The sequence below is a fragment of the Dermochelys coriacea genome, chromosome 14 (assembly GCF_009764565.3).
Source record: "Dermochelys coriacea isolate rDerCor1 chromosome 14, rDerCor1.pri.v4, whole genome shotgun sequence".
Lineage (NCBI taxonomy): Eukaryota > Metazoa > Chordata > Testudines > Dermochelyidae > Dermochelys > Dermochelys coriacea.
The window spans coordinates 10,310,861-10,336,665 of NC_050081.1; the positions used below are offsets into that span (position 1 = coordinate 10,310,861).

General features: G+C 39.3%; 1 protein-coding gene across 1 annotated transcript; it reads right to left on the minus strand.

The window, feature by feature from the left end:
* Positions 1–2,774: 2,774 nt before the first annotated feature.
* DGKE (diacylglycerol kinase epsilon) lies at positions 2,775–23,421 on the minus strand. The gene is made up of 11 exons (XM_043496439.1): positions 21,998–23,421; positions 15,630–15,789; positions 12,851–12,970; positions 11,618–11,761; positions 10,237–10,394; positions 9,803–9,854; positions 6,565–6,678; positions 4,963–5,034; positions 4,177–4,304; positions 3,738–3,849; positions 2,775–3,415 (listed from the first exon to the last, which is right to left on the minus strand). Exons 1-11 carry the CDS (start codon positions 22,453–22,455, stop codon positions 3,224–3,226), a joined length of 1,710 nt encoding a protein of 569 aa, XP_043352374.1. The 5' UTR covers positions 22,456–23,421; the 3' UTR covers positions 2,775–3,223.
* Between the last annotated feature and the right edge of the window lie 2,384 nt (positions 23,422–25,805).

Sequence of the window (25,805 nt, forward strand, 5' to 3'; positions counted from 1 at the left end):
AGCACATGAGCAACTACCATTAAAACTGAAAAGTGTCTTTATTTAATTTATATGCAAATTAGATGTGGGGGGCAAATGATAATGACTTATAACTTCTGGAGTCAGACTAAAGTGGTTGCACAGGGAAAAATTCACAGCAGAATCTAACTCTAAATGTATGATGAACTGAAAAGTTTTGATTAAAATAAAACAGTTGAGCAAGAGAAGTTTTTAAAAAAAAAAACCCAAAAACCCCACAGGGTGGTAAGTTGGGAATTGGAAGATTCCTGTGATCACCTGACATATTTAAACTCTAGCCTTAACATTTATGTTTTTAAAAAGTCCTCTGAACTGTAGACAACTAGAGACGATTGCAGGAAAAGTGGGTATGGCATATCTGACTTTGAGATAAAAATTTATAGCGAGTGCAATCTTCTCCAATCCTCAAATAGAATTTTCTGAAGGGCTTTCCAAGCATACACCATCTAAATTTGTTACCCATCAACTATTCAGTCACTTCTAATTGCTCATATGTGCAGCATAATTCTCCCATCAGCATGCAAAGAGCAATGATTTGGCTGAGACAATTAGAGCCATCCTCAGAAAGCAGCTCTCCAAAATTACCAAGTAGGTATTAGATGAAGTGTTACCTTCACTGCCCATTCTCCTCCTGTACTACAAAGCTATTCATGGATTTGTACTGCCCAGAGAGTATTTCACCCATTTAGCATCGGATCCTGAGAAGTCCTCAGTAAGTTGCAGTCAGTGGAAGGATCCAGCTTGTCTGCATACAGTACCTCCTGGCCAATACCCCATTGTCTGAGGTGCTGTACCTACATTTCCTTCCTCCAACCAAGAACAAAACAAACTGGGAGACAGCTTGCTCTCACCAACTGTGCTGTCATTTAGAGCAGTGTTTTTCAATGACTGGTCCATGGACTGGCGCAGGTCCCTGAGATTTCCCTGACACAGTTTAGGAAGGCAGTAAGCCAGTCCCTGGTGTCAAAGAGGTTGAGAAACACTGATCTAGAGACAGGATGGATTTTCAATCTACCCTTTCCCCGGGACCAGGAAAAAAGCATTTTATAAGTTTTGTTTTAAGGGTAGGCTGGGGGTTCAAACTTTCAAAATTCGGAACAGTTTTTGATCCTATGAGTGTTGAAATATATCTTGATAATTTCCAGATAAACCTTAGATGACTCTTCCCAACACAATTTAATAAGTTTAGATCAAGCAACCCTGTCATTGACTTTCTAATGTATCTGCATTCCAAATACATACCCAGTTTTTACAGAGCTTTATAACTTGCCTGTAAACATTAGTACACAAGGATAAGAACAGAATACTTAAATAAATATTTTTAAAAATAAGTGTGAATAAGTTATTCAAATATAAATAAATAAAATAGAGGCATACCATTTTAAAATGATTTTTAAGCTAGTATAACCTAAAGTCAATTTTAATTAGAGAAGATTTGGATAGTGGATCTATCTATCTATAACATGGTACATCTACTTTAGGAATTTTTAATTTACTTTTTATGTGGACCTTTGTGACTCAAATCGTTATGTATTTACATGATAAATTATAAATTCAAAGAAGGTCTATAAGGCTACCAAGTATGAAATTTACATTTTTTGTTAACGTTTACAATTCATTACATTCTAATCACATATATAATAAACACCTTGCAAATCTCTCTAAATATGAATTTACTAATGTCAGCAGTATTTAGAATCTAGCATGTAAACTTTTAAAAAGGGACACTGTCCAGTTAAAACATATTTTTATATTGAAAGATTATTAAAAATGGAAGAGTTTCAAAAATGTAATTAACTTTTTACCATATAAACTATGTTTGCTTTTTGAATTTCACTCAGCATGGAAAATTTAAACCAGAAAGGGTCTGTTTAACTTCCTGGTTTCTCATGCATGCATATAATGCTGTTGTGTTTGATTTCCATGAACCTGTACAAAAATGCTTAAATAAATTTTTTTTAAAAATGTTTTAATTAACATTAGGTAATCCATGGAAACTTTTTTTTAGATTCTGTAAAACAATTCCATTTGGTTTACAAAACCTAGATATATGGCCTAGCCTACTTTACAGTGTCCCTTTAAACTAGCATACAGAAAACAAGTTATTTGAGGGCACTGGCTTAAAATGACAAAAGAGGTAAGAAAATTCAGTGTTTAGACCAAGAATCTTTCCTTAACTTGTCACTGGGCTTAACACATGCAACACACATCTACTATAAATTCAGTTACTGTTTGGAGGTCATCTGCAGCACATGAGCTCAACTGGTTTGATTAGTGACAGGTTTACTCCTTAGCTTCAAGCTCTTGGCTTTGTAGGTTAATTACTCATTCATAAAATAACTGAGGAACAAATATTGATTTCTGCTGAGGCGACCACGAAGTTTTAAACCTGAGAAGCTTCAACTAGGTCAATATTTACCTGGAGAAATGTTGATGGTTACCTAAAACAGGATGTTTATATCTACTGTTACATCTATTCTCAATTTTTGTATCATTGTTTGTAATAATGTTATTTTCTGGTCATAAATTTAAATGGGAGTTAAAGTTCTAAATTCCGCAAACTATTATTCACCTTGCATGACCTAGTCAGGAAGCAAAATTTACATACGTTCTCCATCTGTTTTAGCAAATAATACATTTTTACTGAACCAGATCATATATGTATTTACGATCAATGGGGTGGCACAGACTGATTTGCCATGTTGCTATTTTCAGATCATCATCAGATACGATCAGTTATCTGTAACAGTTTTTAAAAAGTGTTGCCAATTGTCACCAAAAGAAACAATTTTCTTACATAGGTCTTAAAAGATGGTCATGTTACCCAAAGTCACATTTCAATATTTCTTTTATGTGCACCTCACTCTATATTGTTGAACTGAGTAAGACATACTGCTTATTTAAAAGAGAAAACTGTATTCTCAAGACATACTAAAACAACATTTAGGTTTAAGAAAAATCAGCTTAAGTTATGGTGAGATTTTCATTTTGATAGTATACACCTAAGTGTTTTGCTAAGAGTTAGTCTGGACGTTTTTCCATTAATACTTCAAAGCATGGCTTTTTTTTTTTTAATCCCTATGCCACTCACAAGTCTACACCTTACAGCATAAAGGTATAGTTATTGAGATAGTTAAATATATATTAAATATTCTAAGTTTTTTAATGAGACTTGATTAATATATTATGTAAAATTCTTCAAAACCTATACGTCTTCATCCGTCTGTTCCCTTGTGTGTTCCTGCTCAGACATGCTGGAAGCATCATCATCTGTTTGTTCACCTGAGTGATACAACATCAGTGCATGTGTCTTATGAGTTATGGTAACAGTGCAGGGTCCCTGTGCCCATGGCTCTCCATCCACCTGCATTGGCATCTTTGAATTCTTCAGAATCAGCTGGTATTAAATAAAAGAGCGTATATAGAATCATAACAGTTTACTCCAGCCAAAGATATTTCATTTACAACTACTGCCTATGTACTGATACAGCAAGATTTTAGCCTCCCAGTAGAGAATCTTAGTATATTGTTAGCTATGCACATGTATAAGGTGTCCATAATGGAGTTATGTGGGTGCAATTTAAGGGGCAATTAACTTTTCCAAGAAAGATGAACACCAGACTCCCCGACAAACTGCAAGTTTTAAAGAGAAAGACAGCAGTTGAGAGCCTAAGATGACACATTCACTGAAAAACCTGGGTAAAGGTAATCATACGTACCCTCACAGTGTGTGCCTGTCCTAGTCGAACAGGATTTGCTAATTTCACCTGAATCTGTGCACAGTGGAAAGAGCCATAAACTCCAACAACTTCCAGCAGTCCATCATCATACCTAAATTTTAGAAAAGGAGACATTTACTATAAAAAAAAATAGTTGGGAACACCACTGAAATAACTGTATAAAAAAACTTTACGTAGTCTTTGTATTAATAGATAAAACTATAATGAAAGTGACTGATACAGTACATAAGCTTAAAACTATCTGTTTGCCTTCTGCTGCATAACAAATTCAATGCACTCTTTAAAATCTTATGGCCCACTTCTGCAGCACCTACTCATGTGAGCAATCTCTCTGATTAACGGTACTGCTTACGTAAGCTCATTGGCCCTTACGCTGTAATAAAAAAGTATATATTATAACCATTAAGGCACTACATACCTTGCCAGGGAATAAGGCTCATCACCCATTCCTTCCCATAATCTACAGCCACCTCCCCAGTATCCAATGTTCAGGACGATGATACCTTCCAAATTCGGCAGATCGATTCTCTCACCATCCAACTCTAGCTTTACAGATACACAACAGATAGTTAGTAAGTTACTGTGGGCCAAATTCTGTACTTGGGCATGTGCCACTTCTCTTCATATATTAGGGTGGGCATCCCACTGAAGTCAATGGGAACTGGTCCCATATGATCAGCATGTGTGTTATTTATAAAATAAATATAAACATATTAGAAAACAACATTTTTGACTTCATAATATGGTACCGTATCCTACAACCCCCATTTCTATTATTAACTAGCACATTACAGTTGCAAGGGTTTGTGACTCAGACTTGTGTAGTCCCTCTGCACTGGTGCAAGTTTCACCTATACATTGGGATTTTAGCTACAGCAGGGGCTCGATCCAAAGTCCATAAATGTAAATGGGAATCTTCAATGGGCTTAGCATCAGGCACTAGATACTGTACAGTAAGTCCTGAATAATCAGTTGCCACAAGTTCATTTTGCTTTTATATCAAAAGGTAAGCAATATCCAGGTATGCATTAAGAGGCCTCTATGATTGTACCTAGTGGAAACTTAGACTTAGGCGTTGCTTAGACTTTTTTATTTATAAAAACTACTAGATCATTTCCATTTAAGATCCTGCTTTCTTGAGGGAGGGAGATGTATGTTCCTGCAGGGAATAAAGTGAGTAAGCGAGAGAACATAGATATCTTACCTCAATCTTTTTGTTAAGATCTTTACATTCCTGTACTAAACAATCTTTGGTTCCATAGAAAAAATAAACAGCCTACAAAACGTTAAAGAGAAACCAGTATCAGAAACAGAGAGAAAGACGAAGATAATTTAATTATGGTTATAAGAGCTCAATCTGAAATTTTTAAGTAACATGAGATATTTGTGTATCCTCTTTGCTTTTAAGTTTTCAGGAAGAGGATGATCCAGTAATTACTACGTAGTGCAAGAACTAGTTTTTCCTTTTAAAATTAAATCAGTACTGCACTTTTAAATAGACTTGGGCAGTGCCATTGCTCCAGTCCATTAAGTTTCCAAATGACTGAGAAGCTCTACAGAGATAAATATACTTAAGACTGCTTTGCAGGTAATTAAGAACAAGAGTCTTTCCCTCTGCTTCCAGAATGGGAGAGCAACCCAAACAGTTGGAACCTGGCTGGAAATGCACCAGACCCACCATCAGCTCCCCGTGGAAGCTCCTCTACAAGAGCTCTAGGACTGGACCTCTTCTAAAACTGGGGTGGGAAGTGGGAAGAGGTAGCGCTAAGAAGCATGTTCCATTGCTGGTAGTAGAGTCCATATTCTCGCCACTACTGTACAACCTAGGAATATGGAGTGGTAAGTAAGCCAATAGCAGCATGGTGGTGGGCCAGCAGAACAGCTGCGTGGAAACAACAATCCCCCACAGTTGACCAAGATCCCTGTGCATCTCAAAACATGTACTGCTGAAAGAGAATGAACTTCCTGACCCAGGGAGATAAACCCAGAACACCCAATGGAAGAATGAAGATGAAACTCCAGGATCTAGACTAGAAGAGTTTCTCTTTCCCTATGTAGAAAAAATTTCACGTAAGGGAAAATAGGGCCCTAATGGCAGTTTCCGAGGTTGGATGTAGCTCCAACAGTAGTAGTCACAACTGCAATAAATCAGTGGCCTGAGCTGTTTCCACGGAAGTCAAAGAAAATTTGGCCATAGTACTAGAATGCATAACCATGATATTGAGGACAACAACAAAATGGAAATACATATTAGAACAGGGATTGGCAACCTTTCAGAAGTGGTGTGCCGAGTCTTCATTTACTCACACTAATTTAAGGTTTCGCGTGCCAGTAATACATTTTAATATTTTTAGAAGGTCTCTTTCTGTAAGTCTATAATATATAACTAAACTATTGTTGTATGTAAAGTAAATAAGGTTTTAAAAATGTTTAAGAAGTTTCATTTAAAATGAAGTTAAAATGCAGAGCCCCCCGGAATGGTGGCCAGTACCCGGGCAGTGAGAGTGTCACTGAAAATCAGCTCGCGTGCCGCCTTTGGCACGTGGGCCATAGGTTGCCTATCTCTGCATTAGAATAAACTAGACACAAGAAAAATATGATCTTAGATTAGGAGGCAGAAAAATGTTTTGCTTAATTGTTACTAAATGTAAAAAAAATCCAAGTTTGTCTCAGACTGTTACACAAAACAGCTGATACTTAAATACTTGCATGAATTAATGGAGGCTATTTGCAGTCATTTGATTAAAGGGTGGCAATTCTCAGTATCTTTGGCAAGAAGTGGAAAATGCTATTTTATCAATCACACCTTATTAAGAATTCTGCTGGAAAACAGAGACGGAGTCTTCTCACGATGCGCATGAAAATTGAGAGCCATGAGAGCATCAGGTCCTATGGAAAAATAGTTGTTCATTGTGAACACCTGTGGGACAACAGCTCTAGTTAAAATTATGGAGACATGAAAACAAAATCCTAGCAATATGCAAATTCAAAGTTACGAATGTGTAATCTGAAGTAGCAGATAACTGGTTCTTAGCTAATATAAAATACTTAAAGGCTCTCAGTTATATAGGTGCTTCAATGAGAATTACCTAGGGGTGGGAGAAGCACCCACATTATAGAGCAGAATTTGGTCCTATGAAATTAAAATAGTCACTGACTCTCTGCACTTACCAATACACTGCCACCACTTACAAATTACTGTTGGATTCATGGAGTTTTGCACACACTTCTCAGCTACCCTTTGACTTCATCAGAGATAAGGAAAGCCCTATGACCACTTCCATAGTATCATGTGTTTTAAAATGCTTCTTTTGGCACTTTCAATGCTCACTGTGGCATTTTAAAAAATAAGTAGTGCTGTTGATTAATCATAGTTAACTCATGTGATTAACTGAAAAATATTAATCGCGATTAATCACAGTTTTAATCGCACTGTTAAACAATAGAATACCAATTGAAATTTAAATATTTTTGGATGTTTTTCTCCATTTTCAAATATATTGATTTCAATTACAACACATAATACAAAGTGTACACTACTCACTCTAAATTGTTATTTTTGATTACAAATATTTGCACTGTAAAAATGATAAACAAAAGATACAGTATTTTTCAATTCACCTCAGACAAGGACAGTAATGGAATCTCTTTATTGTGTACGTGCAACTTACAAATGTAGATTTTTGTTGTTACATAACTGCACTCAAACACAAAACAATGCAAAACTTGAGAGCCTACAAGTCCACTCAGTCCTACTTTTCATGCAGCCAATCGCTAATACAAACAAGTTTGTTTACATTTACGGGAGATAATGCTGCCCACGTCTTATTTATGTTGCCAGAAAGTGATAACAGGCATTCACATGGGACTTTTGTAGCCAGCATTGCAAGGTATTTACGTGCTAGATATGCTAAACATCCATATGCCCCTTCATGCTTCGGTCACCATTCCAGAGGACATGGTTCCATGCTGATGATGCTCGTTAAAAAAATAATGCATTAATTAAATTTGTGACTGAACTTTTTGGTGGAGAATTGTATGTCCCTGGCTCTGTGTTTTACCCGCATTCTGCCATATATTTCATGTTATAGTAGTCTCGGATGATTATTCAGCACATGATGTTCTTTTTAAGAACACTTTTGCTGCAGATCTGACAAAATGCAAAGAAGGTACCAATGTGAGATTTCTAAAGATGGCTACAGCACTCGATCCAAGGTTTAAGAATCTGAAGTGCCTTCCAAAATCTGAGAGGTATGAGGTGTGTAACATGCTTTAAGAAGTCTTAAAAGAGCAACGCTCCAATGCGGAAACTACAGAACCCGAACTGCCAATAACGAAAATCAACCTTCTGCTGGTGGCATCTGACTCAGATGATGAAAAAGAACATGCGTTGGTCTTCACTGCTTTGGATTGTTATCTAGCAGAACCCGTCATCAGTATGGATGCATGTCCTCTGGCATGGTGATTGAAACATGCAGGGACATATGAATCTTTAGCGCATCTGGCATGTAAATATCTTGCGACTCCGGCTGCAACAGTGGCATGAGAACACCTGTTCTCACTCTCAGGTGACATTCTGAACAAGAAGTGGGCAGCATTATCTCTTGCAAATGTAAACAAATGTGTTTGTCTGAGTGAACGGCTGAACAAGAAATAATGGACTTGTAGGCTCTAAAGTTTTACATTGTTTTATTTTTGAATGCAGTTATTTTTTTGTAGATAATTCTACATTTTTAAGTTCAATTTTCATGATAAAGAGATTGCACTACAGTACTTGTATTAGGTAAACTGAAAAACACTATTTCTTTTGTTTTTTACAGTGCAAATATTTGTAATAAAAATAAATATAAAGTGAGCACTGTACACTTTGTATTCCGTGTTATAATTGAAATCAATGTATTTGAAAATGTAGAACATCCCAAAATATTTAAATAAATGGTATTCTATTATTAACAGTCCAATTAATCACATGAATAATTTTTTTAATCACGCGATTCATTTTTTTAATTGTTTGACAGCCTTAAAAATAAGATAAAGGTTCTTAATGCCAGGTCTGCAAACAAAACATGTAGTGATCTAGAAAAGAAACTGTAAATCCTGCATTTCTGTCTGTGGAGCCCAACATTTTCCAGCTGATGATGCTACTTAACTACAATATGCAAATATAGATATATACAGTTAATTAAATTTTGGAATTGCACAACAGGAATTTCAACTAACCCTGTAACAAGTCAGATATCAACTCCCTCAAACACTATTCCAAGCTCCTCCGCTCCCCTGAGACTAGGGCCTGATTCTTTTCTCACACTGATAAGAATCAGGGAGGGGTAACTCTACTGATGTCAGTCACAAAAGTGTAAAACTGATGGGAGATTAGATCACTCTTTCAAATAAGTATTCACTTTACGGGCAGGTTACTTATCTTTTCCATGTACCAAATGGTTATAATCTTTTTTTTCCTGAAACTTTCCAGAGTGGCAACACATGATTTGCAATCCTCCTCACATTTCCTATTTTCTTATTCTTGTTTATTGTGAATTATAAGATTGTCATGTAGTAAGAATAGTGTTCTTAGCACTGCTGTAAACTTGCATAACAGCTTCACTTCTGTGTTAGCCAATTAACAAAGCAGGTCATTGTTTTCAATGCTCCAATACCATTATTGTTAAAGCTTCCATCTACTTTCCTAAGGTACTGTGAACTGAAGAGAAAAGCCTAGTGAACAGAGCACTGGACTGGGACACAGGGAATCTGGGTTCTATTCCTGCCTGTCACTGGCATGTTGAGTGACTGTGGGGGAATTATTTTAGCTCCCTGTGCTTCAGTTTCCCCTTCTGTAAAATAGGAATAATGGTGCTGATCTCCTTGTAAAGCTTTTTGAGATCTTCTGATGAGAAGTGCTCTATCTGCAAGGTATTATTACTATACAACCTTCAGGCCTGGCAGTTTATTTTATTTAAAAAGCATATGCAAGTAGGAAATAAAATAATCAGTTAATACACGCATCTGGTAAGATTCACATTTTAGTAATTTTGAAACCATACCTTCAGTTTCCTTAAATTGTAGTATCCTTTGTTTGTTACCTGAACCTTCCATCTGAAAAACAAAAGGCTATTATTTAGCCAAGTTACAGAAGATGAACTACTCTCACTGAACTCAAACTGCAATAAGAAACCAACAACTGCGATGTAAGAAATTATAATCAGAAGATGGATGTTCCTCAGAAGATTCACAGGTTTGGTTAAATATTTAAAGGTTCAGCTTTGGAGAAGCTGCACAGCAGAGGTGCCTCCATCTCTGACATCCAGCAGCCCCTAGTTTCCCACTGGAGCAATTACACCTGTGTGCACCTTGTTTGTGTTTCCCTATCAAAACTCTGCGGTCACTGGGTGTTACTGTTGATCAGTAATGCTTTCTGGAGTTTATAGACAAAATAGTCAAGGTGCTGTGGGATTCACCTTTGTACTGTGTTACTTACCTGTCTAGTTTAATTCCATCTGCCTCCATTACATTTCGTAAAATTTGTTCCACTGGGACTTCTCCAGCATAACCTGCACCCCACGCCAACGTATTAGACAGGTCATTACCTGTTCCGAGAGGTAAGATTGCAACTTGTGGAATATACCGTTCTTGTCCCTGTGACATAGAAATGGTACATTTTAGAATCTCCTTTTCTAGCGTCTTCTCCCTCCTTATTATCCCCAGAAATGCTGAAGATAGCTGAACACCATTAACAGAAAAGCTGCTTCAATGGTTATTACAGAGTGGCACAGCACATACTGTAAGCATGGCAAATGTCAAATCTAAGTATTTGGGATTGAGAAAATGCTCAGAAAGGTGGAATTTTTAAACTAGGCAAATACCAAATGCACAAAAATAAAATATCCCCAAATGAGCAGCCCCTTTGGAAAATGTACTGCCAATGCCTGTAATGGGTTTTCAGGAGCATAAAATTTTGTCAAGAACTCTGCTAAGGAGGCACCCGAGGGCCTAGAATCCAGCTCATACCATCTTAAGTACGTTAGCTCTGCAGGGCTAATAAGACATTTTCTTCCACACATTTCATTGTTCCAGCAAATATGTCTCTCTCAAAAGAGTTCATAGGTTGATGATATGCATCATGACCCAGTTGCAGCTTTCAGTACAGTACTTTACATTATTAGTTAACAAATATAACATTCACTTTGACTCCAGAAAATTGGGAAATGGGAATTACATTTTTCTTATCCAATTTTGAGAACTTTACCACTTGTTTTCTTTTTTTCTGTAGAGAAAAGGAGGTGGGTATGTGGATACTAAGCAGAAAGGGTGACAATCGGATTAGACATCCCAGGAGTTCTTGCTGACATCTCTTAAACTGAAAACATGTTCTATTTAGAAACAATACTAAACACACGAAGTTTCTTCACTTCTTGTTAGTAAGAATAGTATAATGAAAACCAAATCTTTAATAATTTATCTACTTCTGTCCCTTAATCTCTTTCTAAAGTTACAAACTGCAATTGTGTCATTATTTTTGGTGGCTTTAGAAGTTGAATACTTTTGGTGAGAAATAAGCAGCCAGAGCAGAAGAACTTACTATATTAATAAGTCCATTAACAGCAAATTAAATGTCTATTTAGATTGCAAAGGAACGCATAAAATAGGCTACACTCCGTGAGCAGAATGGCTTCTAAATTAAATGTTCAAAGTCTGTATCTCTTTATTGTATATAAGCTACTTAGCAAATACTTTTCTTAATAGGTTTACTCTGAAAGATAGGAATGACCCATATCCAGATAAGAGATTAGGGCTTAACTTTTGTAACTGGCCAAAGTGTATTTCACCACAATACATGCAAAGGTATTCAAACACCATACCTTTATTTTCATTTCATCAATGGCATCCAGGACCCAGCCCACTGTGCCATCCCCACCACAGACAAGTACCCTAGCAGAATTATAAGGCAGCAAGGTACAAAGCTGGAGTGCTTTGGCAGGTGAAATTTTGCTCAGATCAAAAACCTATGAACAAATGAAAATAAAAATGAAAATGTCTGTAAGTTAAGACCACAATGTAGGGTTTACTTCACAGATCAAAACATCTTCACTTTTATATATCAGGATGCAAATTGATCATTATAAGTTCCAGTCAACTACACTGGCAAATGGTCATACCAAAGACCAAATCCTACTCAGATTCATGTTATTCATATTAACAACATGAATATTCACAAATCAATATTAACAAAGCAAATAGGATTTTTTCCCCAATTAATTTTTTTTTAAATCCAGTAATGTCAATCCTTCACTTTTACAAGAACCAAAAGTAATGAAATAAAAACGGTTTAAAAAAAAAAGACTTAAAATTCAATTTGTAAAAGAGTTTATTCATTGAGACTACTCTTGGCATTGATTTTTGTTTTTTGGTATTTTTGTTTTTTTAAAGCAAAGACCTTAAATTCAAACAAGCAGAAATCATTGAAGGCTCTTGCTTTGAACTTTGGAGGAAGAGAATTAAGAGGTAGTCAGGAAGTCTAAGAACAGCTACCTTAAGTCAGAGCATCCTGTGCCTTCCCAGCTGAGTTTAAGGGACAATGGCAACACAGAGAGCACCACAGGAAAATAGCCAGATGTATTGCCATCTTCATAAGTAAAATTAAGATTTAAAAGGTTTCAAAAGAATCAGATCAAACCCGCATAGTTTTCTCAGGACCGTTGCACCAGACAGAGTGACCATGGTGATGGCATTGCACAACGCATCATGTAGTGAAAAGAAAGAGTTATGATTTTACTTATGATTTAAAGTGTTTTTTAAATTGTTCCCAATCTTAAAAACCTCATGCCTTCCTATAAATCTTGGTGACACCTCGCTCCTTATCAAACTCATTGTAAAAAAAAAAAAAAAAGCTCCTTAAGTTGCCATTGCAGACCTGTGCTAAAATCCTGATGGCCATTTTTCTTCAAATGAGAACTGCACCAATCTGTTTCCTTAGCTGGAGATTTGTATCAAACTGCTTAAAAAGACCCTGTAATCCATATACAAGCAAAATTCTGGTGATCTTAATTGAGTCTTTAGTTTATTACATAGTTCTGGCTTTCACCCACAATTACCTGAACTGGGTTTAAGAGAATCTTAAACTCTCCCAACAATGTTTCGCCCATGTTGTTTCCACTACGAGTATTAGCCAGGATTATTATTGGAGTCCAGTGTTTACAGTAGGAGGATGCCAACTGCAGAAAGAAAAAAATTCCATATGTACACAAATGTGACAAACCTGAAAGGAATGAGGGGCTTTGAATTCCAACTTCATTCCCCATTTACACAAAGACAGAGAAAATGAATTACTCCATAATTTTAAATAAAAAGTAGCTAATTTCCTCTTTATAGTAAGTACAGAAACAAGCAACCTTTGAAAATAAGTAATTATTTCAACCAGTAGCATTCCCAGTCAATGAAGATTTAGTTGGAAGTGCCAAAATACAGCTACTAACAGTCATTTTATTTTTGTGTTTTTTCATAGTTTCTTGTTGCCACTTTTGCTAATCATCATTTGTAACGAGCTTTCAAACAGTTTCTCCTTCTTCTACACCTGGATCTTGCAAAGAAATCACATCAGAACTATCTCCATAGCAGCACTGAGGTCTTAAACACAGGACTGTACTCTCATGGAAGAATCAAAACATGGCTTAGGACAGATAATGCTTTTGTTCAAACACAAATGATTTCCATAATAAAGGGATATACAGAAAATCATCAGCAAAGTTGAACATTTCTACAAATAGCTTTTATCAAATTTACACAAATATGCAAGTTCCCCTCTAAATCGACTTCATGTTTTCAGTACTGCTAACCTCAAATACCAGGAGACAGAACCAAAGATAGAAGAAGAAAATCTTGCTTTTTGTCTGTCTTCGGATTTTTGACCTCCCCCGTGAATACCCTAATTTGCATGTGAGAATTACAGGTTGAAAATTTAACCTTGAATCAGACACAATAATGCTGGCCCCAACTCCCTTTCCCCTCATCTTTGCTGCCAGTCCTCCAGGCTCCCTACTGGCATGTTCCTGCGGCCATCCCCATTCCGCAGCATGCTCCCATAGCCTGCTCTTCCCCTCACCCCCTGCCACACCCCCTCACCACTTCCCCAACTTCTCCTCTAGCAGGATCCAGCAGTTGTCCCATGTCTTCAGCCTGCAGGGAGGAAGTTTGTTCTGTGCTCCTACATCCAATAACTTTCCTGCACTGGGGTGGGGATAGCAGGGCTAAGACTACTGAGCTTGGAGCAGGGCTGGCTCTGCTGTCCTGGAATCTGCCCTGCTCAGAGCACCCAGGGTTGGCTGTATGTGGCATAAACAGCACAGTAGCCTGTAACGGTTGAAGGGGGAAATGCAGGCACCTCAGGTAACATTTCTGAGCTGCTTGTGTTTTATCACAAGAGCCCCCTAAAATTGGTCTGAAATCATTCATAGATTTTAAAGCCAGAAGGGACCATTAGAACATCTAGTTTAATCTCCTGTATATCACAGGCCACTAAATTTCACCCAGTTAGTCCTGTAACCAGCCCAATAACTTTTGTTTGACTGACTCCTATATTCCAGAAAGGCATCCGGTTTTGATTTGAAGACATCAAGAGATAGAGAATCCACCACTTTCCTTGGCAGTTTGCTCCAGTGGTTAAATCGCTCTCACTGTTAACAACGTGTGCCTTATTTTTACTTTGAATTTGTCTGGCACAGCTTCCAGTCACCAGTTCTTGTTTTGCCTTTCTCCACAAGATTAAATAGGCCTTTAGTACAGGTATTTTCTCCTTGTGATGTACTTATACACTAGTCAAGTTACTTCTTAGTCTTCTTTTTGTTACTCTGTTTAAGCTCTTTAAATCTCTCACTATCAGACATTTTCTTCAGCCCTTGAATCACTTTTTTCAGCTCTATTCTGTACTTTCTCCACTTTTCCCAACATCCTTTTTAAACCGTAAACACCAGAACTGTATATAGTGTTCTAGTATCAGCCTCACCAATGGCATATACAGAAATAAATTCACCTCGTCCCTCTTTTATTCCCCTGTTTATACATACAAGTATCCCATTAGCCCTTTTGCCACAGCATCGCTCTGGGGCGTTCATGTTGAGTTGAGTTGCCTGCTCACTATGATCCCTAAATCATTTGAGTCGTTAATTTCCAGGGTACAGTCCCCCAACCACAAAACTCGTGGTAGTACTGCAAGTGTTGACACTCTGCATTATGCAATACACTCCATTTTGGTACACAGAAAATATTTTTATTTGACAGCTGTACCTCTTTGAAGGGTAGTTTGTTTTCACAATATTTAATTTTTGGGTAAAATGGAAGTTTATTCTTTAACAGGCTTCTTCATAGAATTATAGAATATTAAGGTTGAAAGAGACCTCAGGATGTCATCTAGTCCAATCCCCTGCTTATTCTTATCAGGTATCCCTTTAAAAAGACTTTATAGATTTTCTCTCCAATATCTACAGTAGTGGCTTGGAGCATGGAAACTGTTTTCTTTTAAACAGCTCTGTTGACAGATTTTACTAAAGATTTAATGAATATTCTCTAACATATAACAGGGAATTGAGCATAAATTACTTTTGGCATTTTTGACTAAAGATGATTATGGGATTTAAACAGTTGTGGTTAAGATGTTTAAGAAAGCAAGGTACTATAGCCTCAGTGTCACCTCAGAATAATTACGTGCAAAAATCTGTTCAATCTCAACCAGGATGTTAATAAAATGACTAATATATTCAAGTCAACACACTGAGCATTTATGTATTCAAACACTGATTCAGTGTATAACCACCACCATGTCATTGCACTTATTTAATATTTAGAATTATGTATTATAAAAAAAACCAATAAAGCTACCTTTCCATAATCAATTCTTTTATCCTTACGCATCTGATTAATGGTGGATAAGTAATATGGTGGAATAATTAAGTTTCTGAATTCTCCAAAATGACACTTCTCGCTCTTTAAAGAATTCTGCATGCATTCATCATGTACAGTGTGCTGACACCAAACGCACCTGAAAATAGAAACAAAAAGAGTTCAAATGGTGGTATAATTTGATTTCTAACCAATTGTTTGGATTGAAAGGTTGAGTTTAGTTATATAGGGCTATGCAAAAACACTTTATAAAATTAGGTATATTAATACAGCACAAGTTATGCAATGGATCATAAAAAAATAGTGTAGAACTTTGCCTTAAATAACTTCATCAACATCACTTACACACTCAGAAATTTGCAGGGTCTAATTCAGAAAAACTAGCTAGCCTTTTCTTAGAGAATTAACAGAAGAGAGAGTAAACATGGTCTAAAAATATCTTTTTATTAATCAAACTAGGGGAAACCCTAGCAGGCATCAGACTGATTATTGGGGGAAACCTGGTACAATCAAACTTCGTAACAGTTTGTCCTACAATAGGGAAAGATCCTTCAGAAAATAATGATATATAATCACATTTTTGGTTTTGAATCCCTACAGCAATATTCTGGAACAACTGAAAAAGCACTATAAAATAGATTAAGTGTTAAAGAGTTTTAGAAAAATTTGTGTTTCTAAATGCATAATCCGAGTGATTGATATACAATATTTTTAATGTTGTAATGGGGCATCTAATTAAAATAGTTAAGTATCAGGTGGCAATTACTTTTTATTCTTTTTGATTATTGCCCCAAGATCCTTGACATCTGTGGAACACTAGCATCAGTACAGGGAACTAAACTAAACACAGACAACATAACAAGGTGAGAAAGCAAAGGACAAAGCCAAGCAAGGACGGAAGCAGTGGATGAATCTATCCCCACATATCTGATCTGGACAATGCATTAGTAAGGTCCAATTTAAACCTACTAGTACAGGCTTTTATATGGTGTACCTGGCCTTGTGTGAACCCGCTGCACAAGACTGAATTTTTCCCAGTTTGAGGAAGGCAAAGACAAGAAACACACAGAAGCTGTGGGAGACTGCTGAGGATTCAAATGATAAAGGAGGACTTGAGAAAAATTAGTATTTTAATGGGTGGTCTTGGATGGGGATGGGGGCAGAATAGAGAGATGAAAACAGGGCTTTGGAGCTGTGCTCCGGCTCCGCTCCAGCTCAGGGCAAAAACCTGCAGCTCCACTGCTCTGGAGCTGCTCTGCGCTCCAGCTCCGGGCTCTGCTCCAAAGCCCTGGATGAAAGACCAGAAGATGATGGCGAAAGTTTATAATGGTGATTGTAGAGATGCAGCATGAGACTGCAGCACACTATAGCATAATTTTTTAATTCACAAACAACCATTCATTTTAAAATGTGTAGCTGGTAGAGAGCATCGGAGCTGATAAAAAGACTGAGAAAAACTCAGAGCAGATTTGGAGGAACCATGGGACAAATGAGTTATTAGCGGGTACTCTTGAATTTTACGTACACAGTGACCCCAATTCGAATATATTGGCGCTTTTTAGATCTGATCTTTAAGACAAAAAGAGTATTACTGGGATGAAATTAAGAAAATAAAAAATTCAGACTGAATAGTAAGAAAAACCCAGCTCCTTCTCAAAGTAGCTTGGCACACTAAAACTAGACTGGACAAAGCACTAGTAAATGTATCGTAGGGAAGAGTTCCACACTGACAGAGATATGAACTAGCTTACCAAGTAGGTCGTTTCCACTTCTAATGTCCCCATATGATACATTAGAAAACCAAATACTTTTCTTAAACGATGTGAAGTTTAGAAGCCATGCATTCTTGAACTCTAACACAGAGCTTTGTAGGCTTTGAAACAAATATTCTCTCATAATAATATAAATAGGAGGCAAGTATATTTAAGGTTCTTAATATCACATTGCTCATAATAATAATAAGTCAAGTCCAAGTAACCACATCACATGCAATTCTCTAAATAGACAAAACTGGCATAAACTGTCAGTAGATAATTTACTACCTGCCTTGAGATGAAGAAGTTTCTCCCCCCCCCCCACGCCATATATATATATTTTCTGATCAAATAACTACACCCTCTCTTCTCCCTTCTACTGGACTTACACACACAGAGTGACATAAAGGAGAGAAAACCGTGGATCGTTACCACATAAGAAAACAGATCTGGGCTTTTCTGGCATTTATTCCTCTTTCAGTAACAAAGATTTAATAGGTGGAAAGCACAACTTATACTGTCATTTCTTACTTTTTGAAACTAGTGTTTACTATTGCTACTGTCAGCACAACTGAACAGGCAAATATAGAAAAACTGCTGACATGCTATCAATTAACTCTTCACTCCTTTCTTCTCACTGCCTAACTTCTATATTTAAAAAAGTGAACGTAGGCAGCACACTACACTGTGCACACAGTCTTGGGCTGGAATACACGAGCATTAACAGCATGGAGTGTGCAGAAAGTCAAGACGTTTATTCCCAAGGAACTGGGAATAGACTCAAATAGGCAGATATCAAAATATAACTAGAAAAGTTTCAGACCTTTGGACAACTTGACAAAACAGCATCCTGGAACAATATTTACTTCCATCTAAAAACAGAGCAGATATTTATATATTTAACCAAGTAGAAAAAAAAACACCTAATTTTGTGGTGCACTCATTAAAAAAAAATACTCCAGGTATACTTATACCAAAATGATTACTATTAAATATTACAAGACACACTACATATTCATAATTCATTACAAGCAAACAAAACTGAACAAGTTCTCTGTAGAATTAAGGAAAACAAACACATTGTGCTTCAAATCCACTACTGAAAGGTCACCGTCAGCTCAAGTTTCGCCAGATATTTAGGGTTTTGTAAAAATGAGCTTTTACGAAATTTAAAACCAATGGAACCATTAACATTTTTTATAATTCCAAGAGAAACAGTTGCTATAAGCAAATAAATACTCCCTTGCACAGCTGGCAACAAAAACACTGCAGAATTGAAAACCTGAAAGTGAAAGTGTAAATAGCTTCATCAATTTTCATTAACTGAAAAAAGAAATTTCACATAGTAAAAAATAAACTGAATTTCAAAAATGCTTTTTAATTTATCAATTGAGTGTTAGTAAGACAATAATAAATTTGTAAATAATGTCAGTTTTCAAAGTTGACAGCATCCCTTTAAATCGTAAACTTTAAGAGTTGTACAGCATTATGCAAAGCTGTAGCACAAAATCCCACAGCACATAGTTGCTCAGCTATTTAACCTATTCCTACAGGTGTCCTGATGAGAGCCAATATGGGGGAAATATTATAATACCTATTGTCATCATCTGCAGAAGACTAATCCTGGTCACCACATCCAAGAACCTGATTTAAGCAACTGTGGAAGCTATTTTTGGAGTCCCTCGATTAATCCAGCTCTTAATACCATGGACACTGACATTCCCAATGGGTGACCATTTCTTTTCATTCAGGGCCATGAACCCTGCCCTCAATCAAACACACTTGAGGCTCCTTACAAGTTAGTTGTTTGCTCTTCTGGAGCTCTACTCCCTTACAAGGTGTCATATAAGAGCTGGGTAAAAATAGGTAGCAAGTATAATCGAGGAAATAAATAATTCCTTTGTAACATTATAGACACAATTAAACTTCCTCTACCCTTGTATGCACTTACTCTCATCTGTGTCAAAGATATTTAACTGAACTATAGAGAGAAGTCAGTCATGGGTTTTTCAGCAATCAGCAGCTGCTGAAAAGATTATCTAAGAGTAGGTGCCTAGGAAAACTCAGAATACAACTGATCTGTAACAGCAGATTTAATTTACCAGTAAGTAGTGAACCTCCAAACTTTCACTGTGAAGCTCGCACTGCTTCTGACAACGTGCAAGACAATTCCAACGTCCAGACATACATCTAGACAGACAGTGGAGGTACTCCAGGAATATCCATCTGCTGCTAGGGCAAATTTTACGCTGAAAGAGTTCAGACAGTGCAGTTACTAATGAACAAATATGCCAGATCTGTACATACTTTGCTTGGGATCAACACTTCTATTTTCTTGATCATACTGCCAAAAGACGTTTTTGAATGCTATTGTTCACTTTGAGACCATTTGAAAGATCCAGCTCATCTTTTTGCTACCATCCCTTCAACAATGACTCACTATTTCCTTAATACCAATGCACTAATTATTTTTAGAAAAATAAAAACACTCTGCATACCATGGAAGACAATTAACCTCAATCTTATTTTTGTGTATCCCTCTCCTTGTCTCATTTGCTATAATCTCTCCATGTCACAGTATGTGTATGTCACCGGAATTGTAAACCCTCTGGAGTAAAATGCTGTGTCCTCGTTCTCTATACAAAGTACCACGCACAGTTAATTATAGCACTATGCAGACATCCTAAATAAATACATTATTTCCTGAAATCTTGGAAAAAACAATGAAACTTGAGAAACACAAAAATTCCACTGGAGGAAAGAGAGACAGGAAGAAAAGATGGTAAACAAATAAAATTTATGTTGTAAACTGCAGATGAATCACACAACAGAGCAACCAGTATTAAATAAATGATTGCCAAGACTGAATGAGAGTTTAACAGTAGAAGAATAGTAGTTTTATACATAGAAATATATTCCTTGACTATTCGTCCATGCTGCTGTACAGCTTCAGAGCCTGGCAAAAGATTCCTAAAGTGGTTCTTCTAATTAGCTTGCCTCATGAAAATTACCTGCATAAGTAAATATGAAGCAGCAGGCACCTGTCCATCCCACAGTATAATACATTATATATTGTTCATGATAGCCTAGCGAAAAACAAAGGCACAAAACAGAGCCTTGCAAAAAAACAGCCATAATATGGACCACAAATAATTAATGCATAATTTAAAACAACATGCACATGACAAAACCTATATGCAGGCATACATAAGATGACACTGAGCTGAAATCCTGACTCCAATAAAATCAGTGTCAGAACTCCTATTGACTTTGTTGGGGGCGAGGAATTCACTCTAGAAACTTATCCTGTAGAATGAGGGATGTAAATATAAGAGGACAAATTCTTGTCTCAGTTACAGTGATGTAAATCCAGAGTATGTCCAGTGAAGTCAATGGAGTTACAGTGAAGTAACCGAAAACAGAACTTGGTCCATGAGGATAATATTTACAGAACATAAGAACTGCCATACTGGGTCAGACCAAAGGTCCATCCATACCAGTATCCTGTCTACTGACAGTGGCCAATGCCAGGTACCCCAGAGGAAGTGAACCTAACAGGTAATGATCAAGTGATTCCTCTCCTGCCATCCATCTCCACCTTCTGACAAACAGAGGCTAGGGACACCATTCCTTACCTATCCTGGCTAATAGCCATTAATGGACTTAACCTCCATTAATTTATCCAGTTCTCTTTTTCAGAACCAATTCCATGACGTTCATCATGTTGACTAGTAGCATATTCTACAAGTAGTCCCACTGAAATCAACAAAAGCTAATTTCAGGGTACTGAGATAATTTATTGTTACCTTATAATATAAATATCTATAATACCAAATCAAAAGTTAATAGGTGACATTTTAAGAATTCCCCATTAACTTTCACAGGGAGTTCTGCTTATTATTATTTGCAGTATTGTAGCACTTGGAGATCTACTCACGGACCAGGAGTCCGTTGTTCTAGGTGCTGTACAGACATAGAACAAAGAAAGTCCCTGCCCTAAGGAGCTTACAATATAGTCTTAGGAGGAATGAACACTTTTGCACTTATACTTGTTTAATTTATATCGTGTTTTGTCATTAGTCCAGGCCCCAATCCTGCAAAGATTTATGCACCTACTTAACTTCATGCACTGTGAGTAGTTCTGTTTAACTCAATGGGACTAATCACAGCGTGTAAAGTTAAACAAATGATAAATTATTGCAGGAGAAGTGTTGTAAGCTTTCTGGGGCAGGGACTGTCTTACTACATGCCTGTACGTCTAGCAAAATGCAGCCTTAATTCTTGATTGGGGGCTTTAGGTGCTACAGTAATACAAATAATAATAAAATAGATGACATAGTGAGCTATGCTTTACCCCTAACTCATGACTCCATTCTCCCATCTTTACTCATGCTGAATAGCACCTTACTTCATAAGCAGTCTCATTGATATCAGGCCCTGAGAGACATTCTAATGGCGCTTCATGCTAGACAACTTGCTTGAACTATTCTAGCATTTCATTTAGCAGTAAGGTGACCAAATATTGCCACAGTAATTACAATAATGACATAATACTGTACTTCCTGCATATGCAAGCACACTCCTCCGCTGTACCTGTAGTCACAAAGCTTGGGCTGGGTGCCACACTGCTGCTTGCATACGACACAATGGCTGCACAGCGGGACGTTGCCTCGGATCCAGCGATGTACCATAGAGGTGTGGGCTTCACCATTGCTCCTCATCATAATCTCCTTGCAGAGGAAATGCCGGTCGGCCTTCTTGAGACACCCTTCGTGGACACACAGCCCACAGCAGTTGCAAAAAGCTCCCTGGAGAATGTGCTGGGCACACACACAGCAATAGGTGGGCTGGCCAAAGAGATCTGTGTAATTCCAGTCGTGCTTGCTCTTGCGGAAGATGTCTCGCCTCAGCACCTGCCTCCGGGATCGCTGGAAACTGCACCACAAGGTGATCACTACTGGCAGGATCACTGAGCACAGAGTCCAAAAGGCCAAACTCCAGTCTGCAAACACTCGTGAGGAGGGAGGACCGCTGTTTTCCTCCCCTTCCATCCCTTATGGATTTTAGCTTTCCCTGTCTAAATGGTCAAATTAAACAAGACAAGCAGGGCTAACTTGGGGCTCACTTCCCAATTCCGGGATACTGTGGGTGGGTTTAGGAACCATCCTTTATTGTATGCTTTAACTTTTCCCCTATTCTTATTATACTCCCTTTCTCCCTGAAGCCTGACTCACAACTCATCAGACTGGATACCCTATATTTGTTATCGTGATAATTAACCTCTGCTTTTCTTTCCACCCTGGTCTTATCCTGAAACCCTCTCTTTCCCCTTCCGTCTGATATACCAATTACTATCAGAACGCACCCTTCTTGCGAGACACCTGCTCCGACAAATGATCAGCCTCACTTTTCCTGATAGAAATAGCCTTATTCTCCCAATACCTGCCTTTCCCACCCACGCCACAAAAGGGGGTATGATCGTTAACCTGGCCTCTTCTTAATTCAGGCAGTACCCCTTGCCCACAAACTGGTCCAACATCTACCGCACCCCACCCTTTTAAACCATTTACTCCACCCAGCCTCCGTTTCCATCAAGTCCCACTTTAATTCCCCTTCCCATGAAAGCCCTGGTTCAATACTGACCCGCCCCCCCCACTATCACAACCTCCTTCTCTTGGGGTTTCTCTCCCCCCCCCAATGCCGCCCTTCCCCCACTCCTTAGGATAATTACCCCTCCCCCAGGGATGATGACGGGGGGGGGGGAATTCGGTACCTCCCTTGTCACACTCCCCTCCCTCAAAGTAGCTTCCGCCCCCCCAGCCCTGCTCGCGCCCCGGGGTCCCCCTGAGGGGAGGGTCTCACCCGTGGGCGGGAGGGGATGGCGGCGGCGGGAGAAGTCTCCGGCCGCGGCTCTGGCCGGCTCGCGGCGCTGGTGGGGGGGGAGGGGGAGGGGGAGGGAGACTCGTAGCAGCGGCGGGGCCGGGGATGAGCGGGGGAAGCTGCGGAAGCGGAAGGAGCCGAGGCCCCTGGGGGGAGGGGGCTGCTGATGGGGGTTGCTAGGAGACGGGCGGGCAACCGGAAAAGGCCTAGAAATGGGGAGAGGGAGGGATGGAAAGAGAGGAGGGAGGACGGGGAGGGAAGAGGCAGGTGGGGGGGCAGAGGAAGAGGCGCACGGGGGAGAGGAGGGGAAGCAGGCAGCTGGAGGGGGAGGGGCAGAGGGGCACGGGAGAGGGGAGGGGGAGAAGTATATGGAGGGGCCCAGCAGAGAGGAGGGGAATCAGGCAGGTGGGGGGGCAGAGGAAGAGGAGCACAGGAGAGAGGAGGGGAAGAGGCAGCTGGAGGGGAAGAGGGGCACAGGAAAAAGGAGGGGAAGAGGGACCCAGCAGAGAGAAGGGGAAGCAGGCAGCTGGAGGGGCAGAGGGACCCAGCAGAGAGGAGGGGAAGAGGCAGCTGGAGGGGCAGAGGGACCCAGCAGAGAGGAGGGGAAGAGGCAGCTGGAGGGGCAGAGGGGCACAGGAAAGAGGAGAGGAAAAGGCAGCTGGAGGGGCAGAGGGGCCCAGCAGAGAGGAGGGGAAGAGGCAGCTGGAGGGGCAGAGGGGCACAGGAAAGAGGAGAGGAAAAGGCAGCTGGAGGGGCAGAGGGACCCAGCAGAGAGGAGGGGAAGAGGCAGCTGGAGGGGCAGAGGGGCACAGGAAAGAGGAGAGGAAAAGGCAGCTGGAGGGGCAGAGGGACCCAGCAGAGAGGAGGGGAAGAGGCAGCTGGAGGGGCAGAGGGACCCAGCAGAGAGGAGGGGAAGAGGCAGCTGGAGGGGCAGAGGGGCACAGGAAAGAGGAGAGGAAAAGGCAGCTGGAGGGGCAGAGGGGCCCAGCAGAGAGGAGGGGAAGGGGCAGATGGAGGGGCCCAGCAAGAGGCAGAGGGGTCCAACAGAGAGGAGGGGAATCAGGCAACTGGAGGGGCAGAATGGTGTGGGAAAGAGGAAGGGAAGCAGGCAGGGCAGCCCTGCTTGAGGACTCATAGGCACGGCAGGGCAAAACAAAGGCCCCTCTGGTTCAGGGACTGAAAATGAATGGTCTGCAAAGTAAAGGGCCCCTCCAGCACAGAGGCGAGACGCCACTAGGAACAGCCATCCATCTAAAGATACAATGCGCAGAGTCTTCTCTGGGCACCACGGGTGTGATTCGGCAGTCGCTGTGCTGAGGGCAGCAGATTCATATCATTTGAAGGCAGAATCCAGTCCTGCGTTGCCACAGGGCTCTGTAACTTTTTGAAAACAATGCACAGGGCTTCACTCATTAATACCAGTGCCTGATCTCTAAAATCCTAAATCCTGTACTGGCTCCTTAAAGATTCTTATGCTTTCCCTTTTTAAATACGGTTGGGTTTTTGCAAGAGCCCATCAAAGGCTTATTTTCAGCCATTCACACAGAACTGCAGTCCGCAACTCCAGAGCAAATGTAATGGCTAGAGTACAGTAGAAGTTCAGGACCCTGAACAAAGCAATCCAATGCATCCGATAAAGTGCTCACGAAAGCTTATGCTCAAATAAATTTGTTAGTCTCTAAGGTGCCACACGTACTCCTTTTCTTTTTGCGAATACAGACTAACATGGCTGCTACTCTGAAACAAAGCAAACACAGGGTCTCTTCTGCAGCTTAAGTGGGCAGGCTTATACTGTTGTAGCTTTTCTTTCTATTACCTCAAACAAAGAATTTCTCTCTAAATTCCATTATATAGTTGTCAACAGAAAGTAAGATTTAATTCTGCACCGAGACGTCCCTCTATTTTTAGTTTCAGTTTCAGTTTATATTCTTGTTCTTGAGCTCCTCATCCTCTCAGTCAGTTTCCTAGTATCTGCCCTTTCTGTATTCTGAGGCTGCTCACTACCACATTCATGGTATTCTCTTTTTAGGCTAAATTCAGGTCTGATTCAATTTTGTGAAACAAAATGGGTGTATATAAGACCTGCAAAAATATCATGGACTCAGCCTTTGACCAAGTTGCAGCTCTATGCACATCTCCTCTGCTGAGTTTTGCTGTTAAGGGTAGAAATCACCCGCCTAAAGTATAAGGGATGCTGGGCCAAGTAGTGTTGCACTAAAATGTGCTAACCATGCCCTCTCCCAGAGAACTTTGCCTTCTTTCTGCCTCCAGAAATTGGGGTTTGTGAAAGCCTGAAACAGCAGAGCAAAATACTGGCGCCCTACTGTTTCCCTCCCCATTTATCTTTCTGCCGCTTACATCTTTGCAGAAGAGGTGGCCTAAATTTGATTTAATCTCTTTTTTTTCCAGAAATGCAATCCTAATGTTTATAGCCTTTTGAGATAGCTAGAACATAGATACATTTTCTAATCTACACTGTCCTTGTCCCTATTTTTTCCATTTTAATCTAAATTTCTTGCAG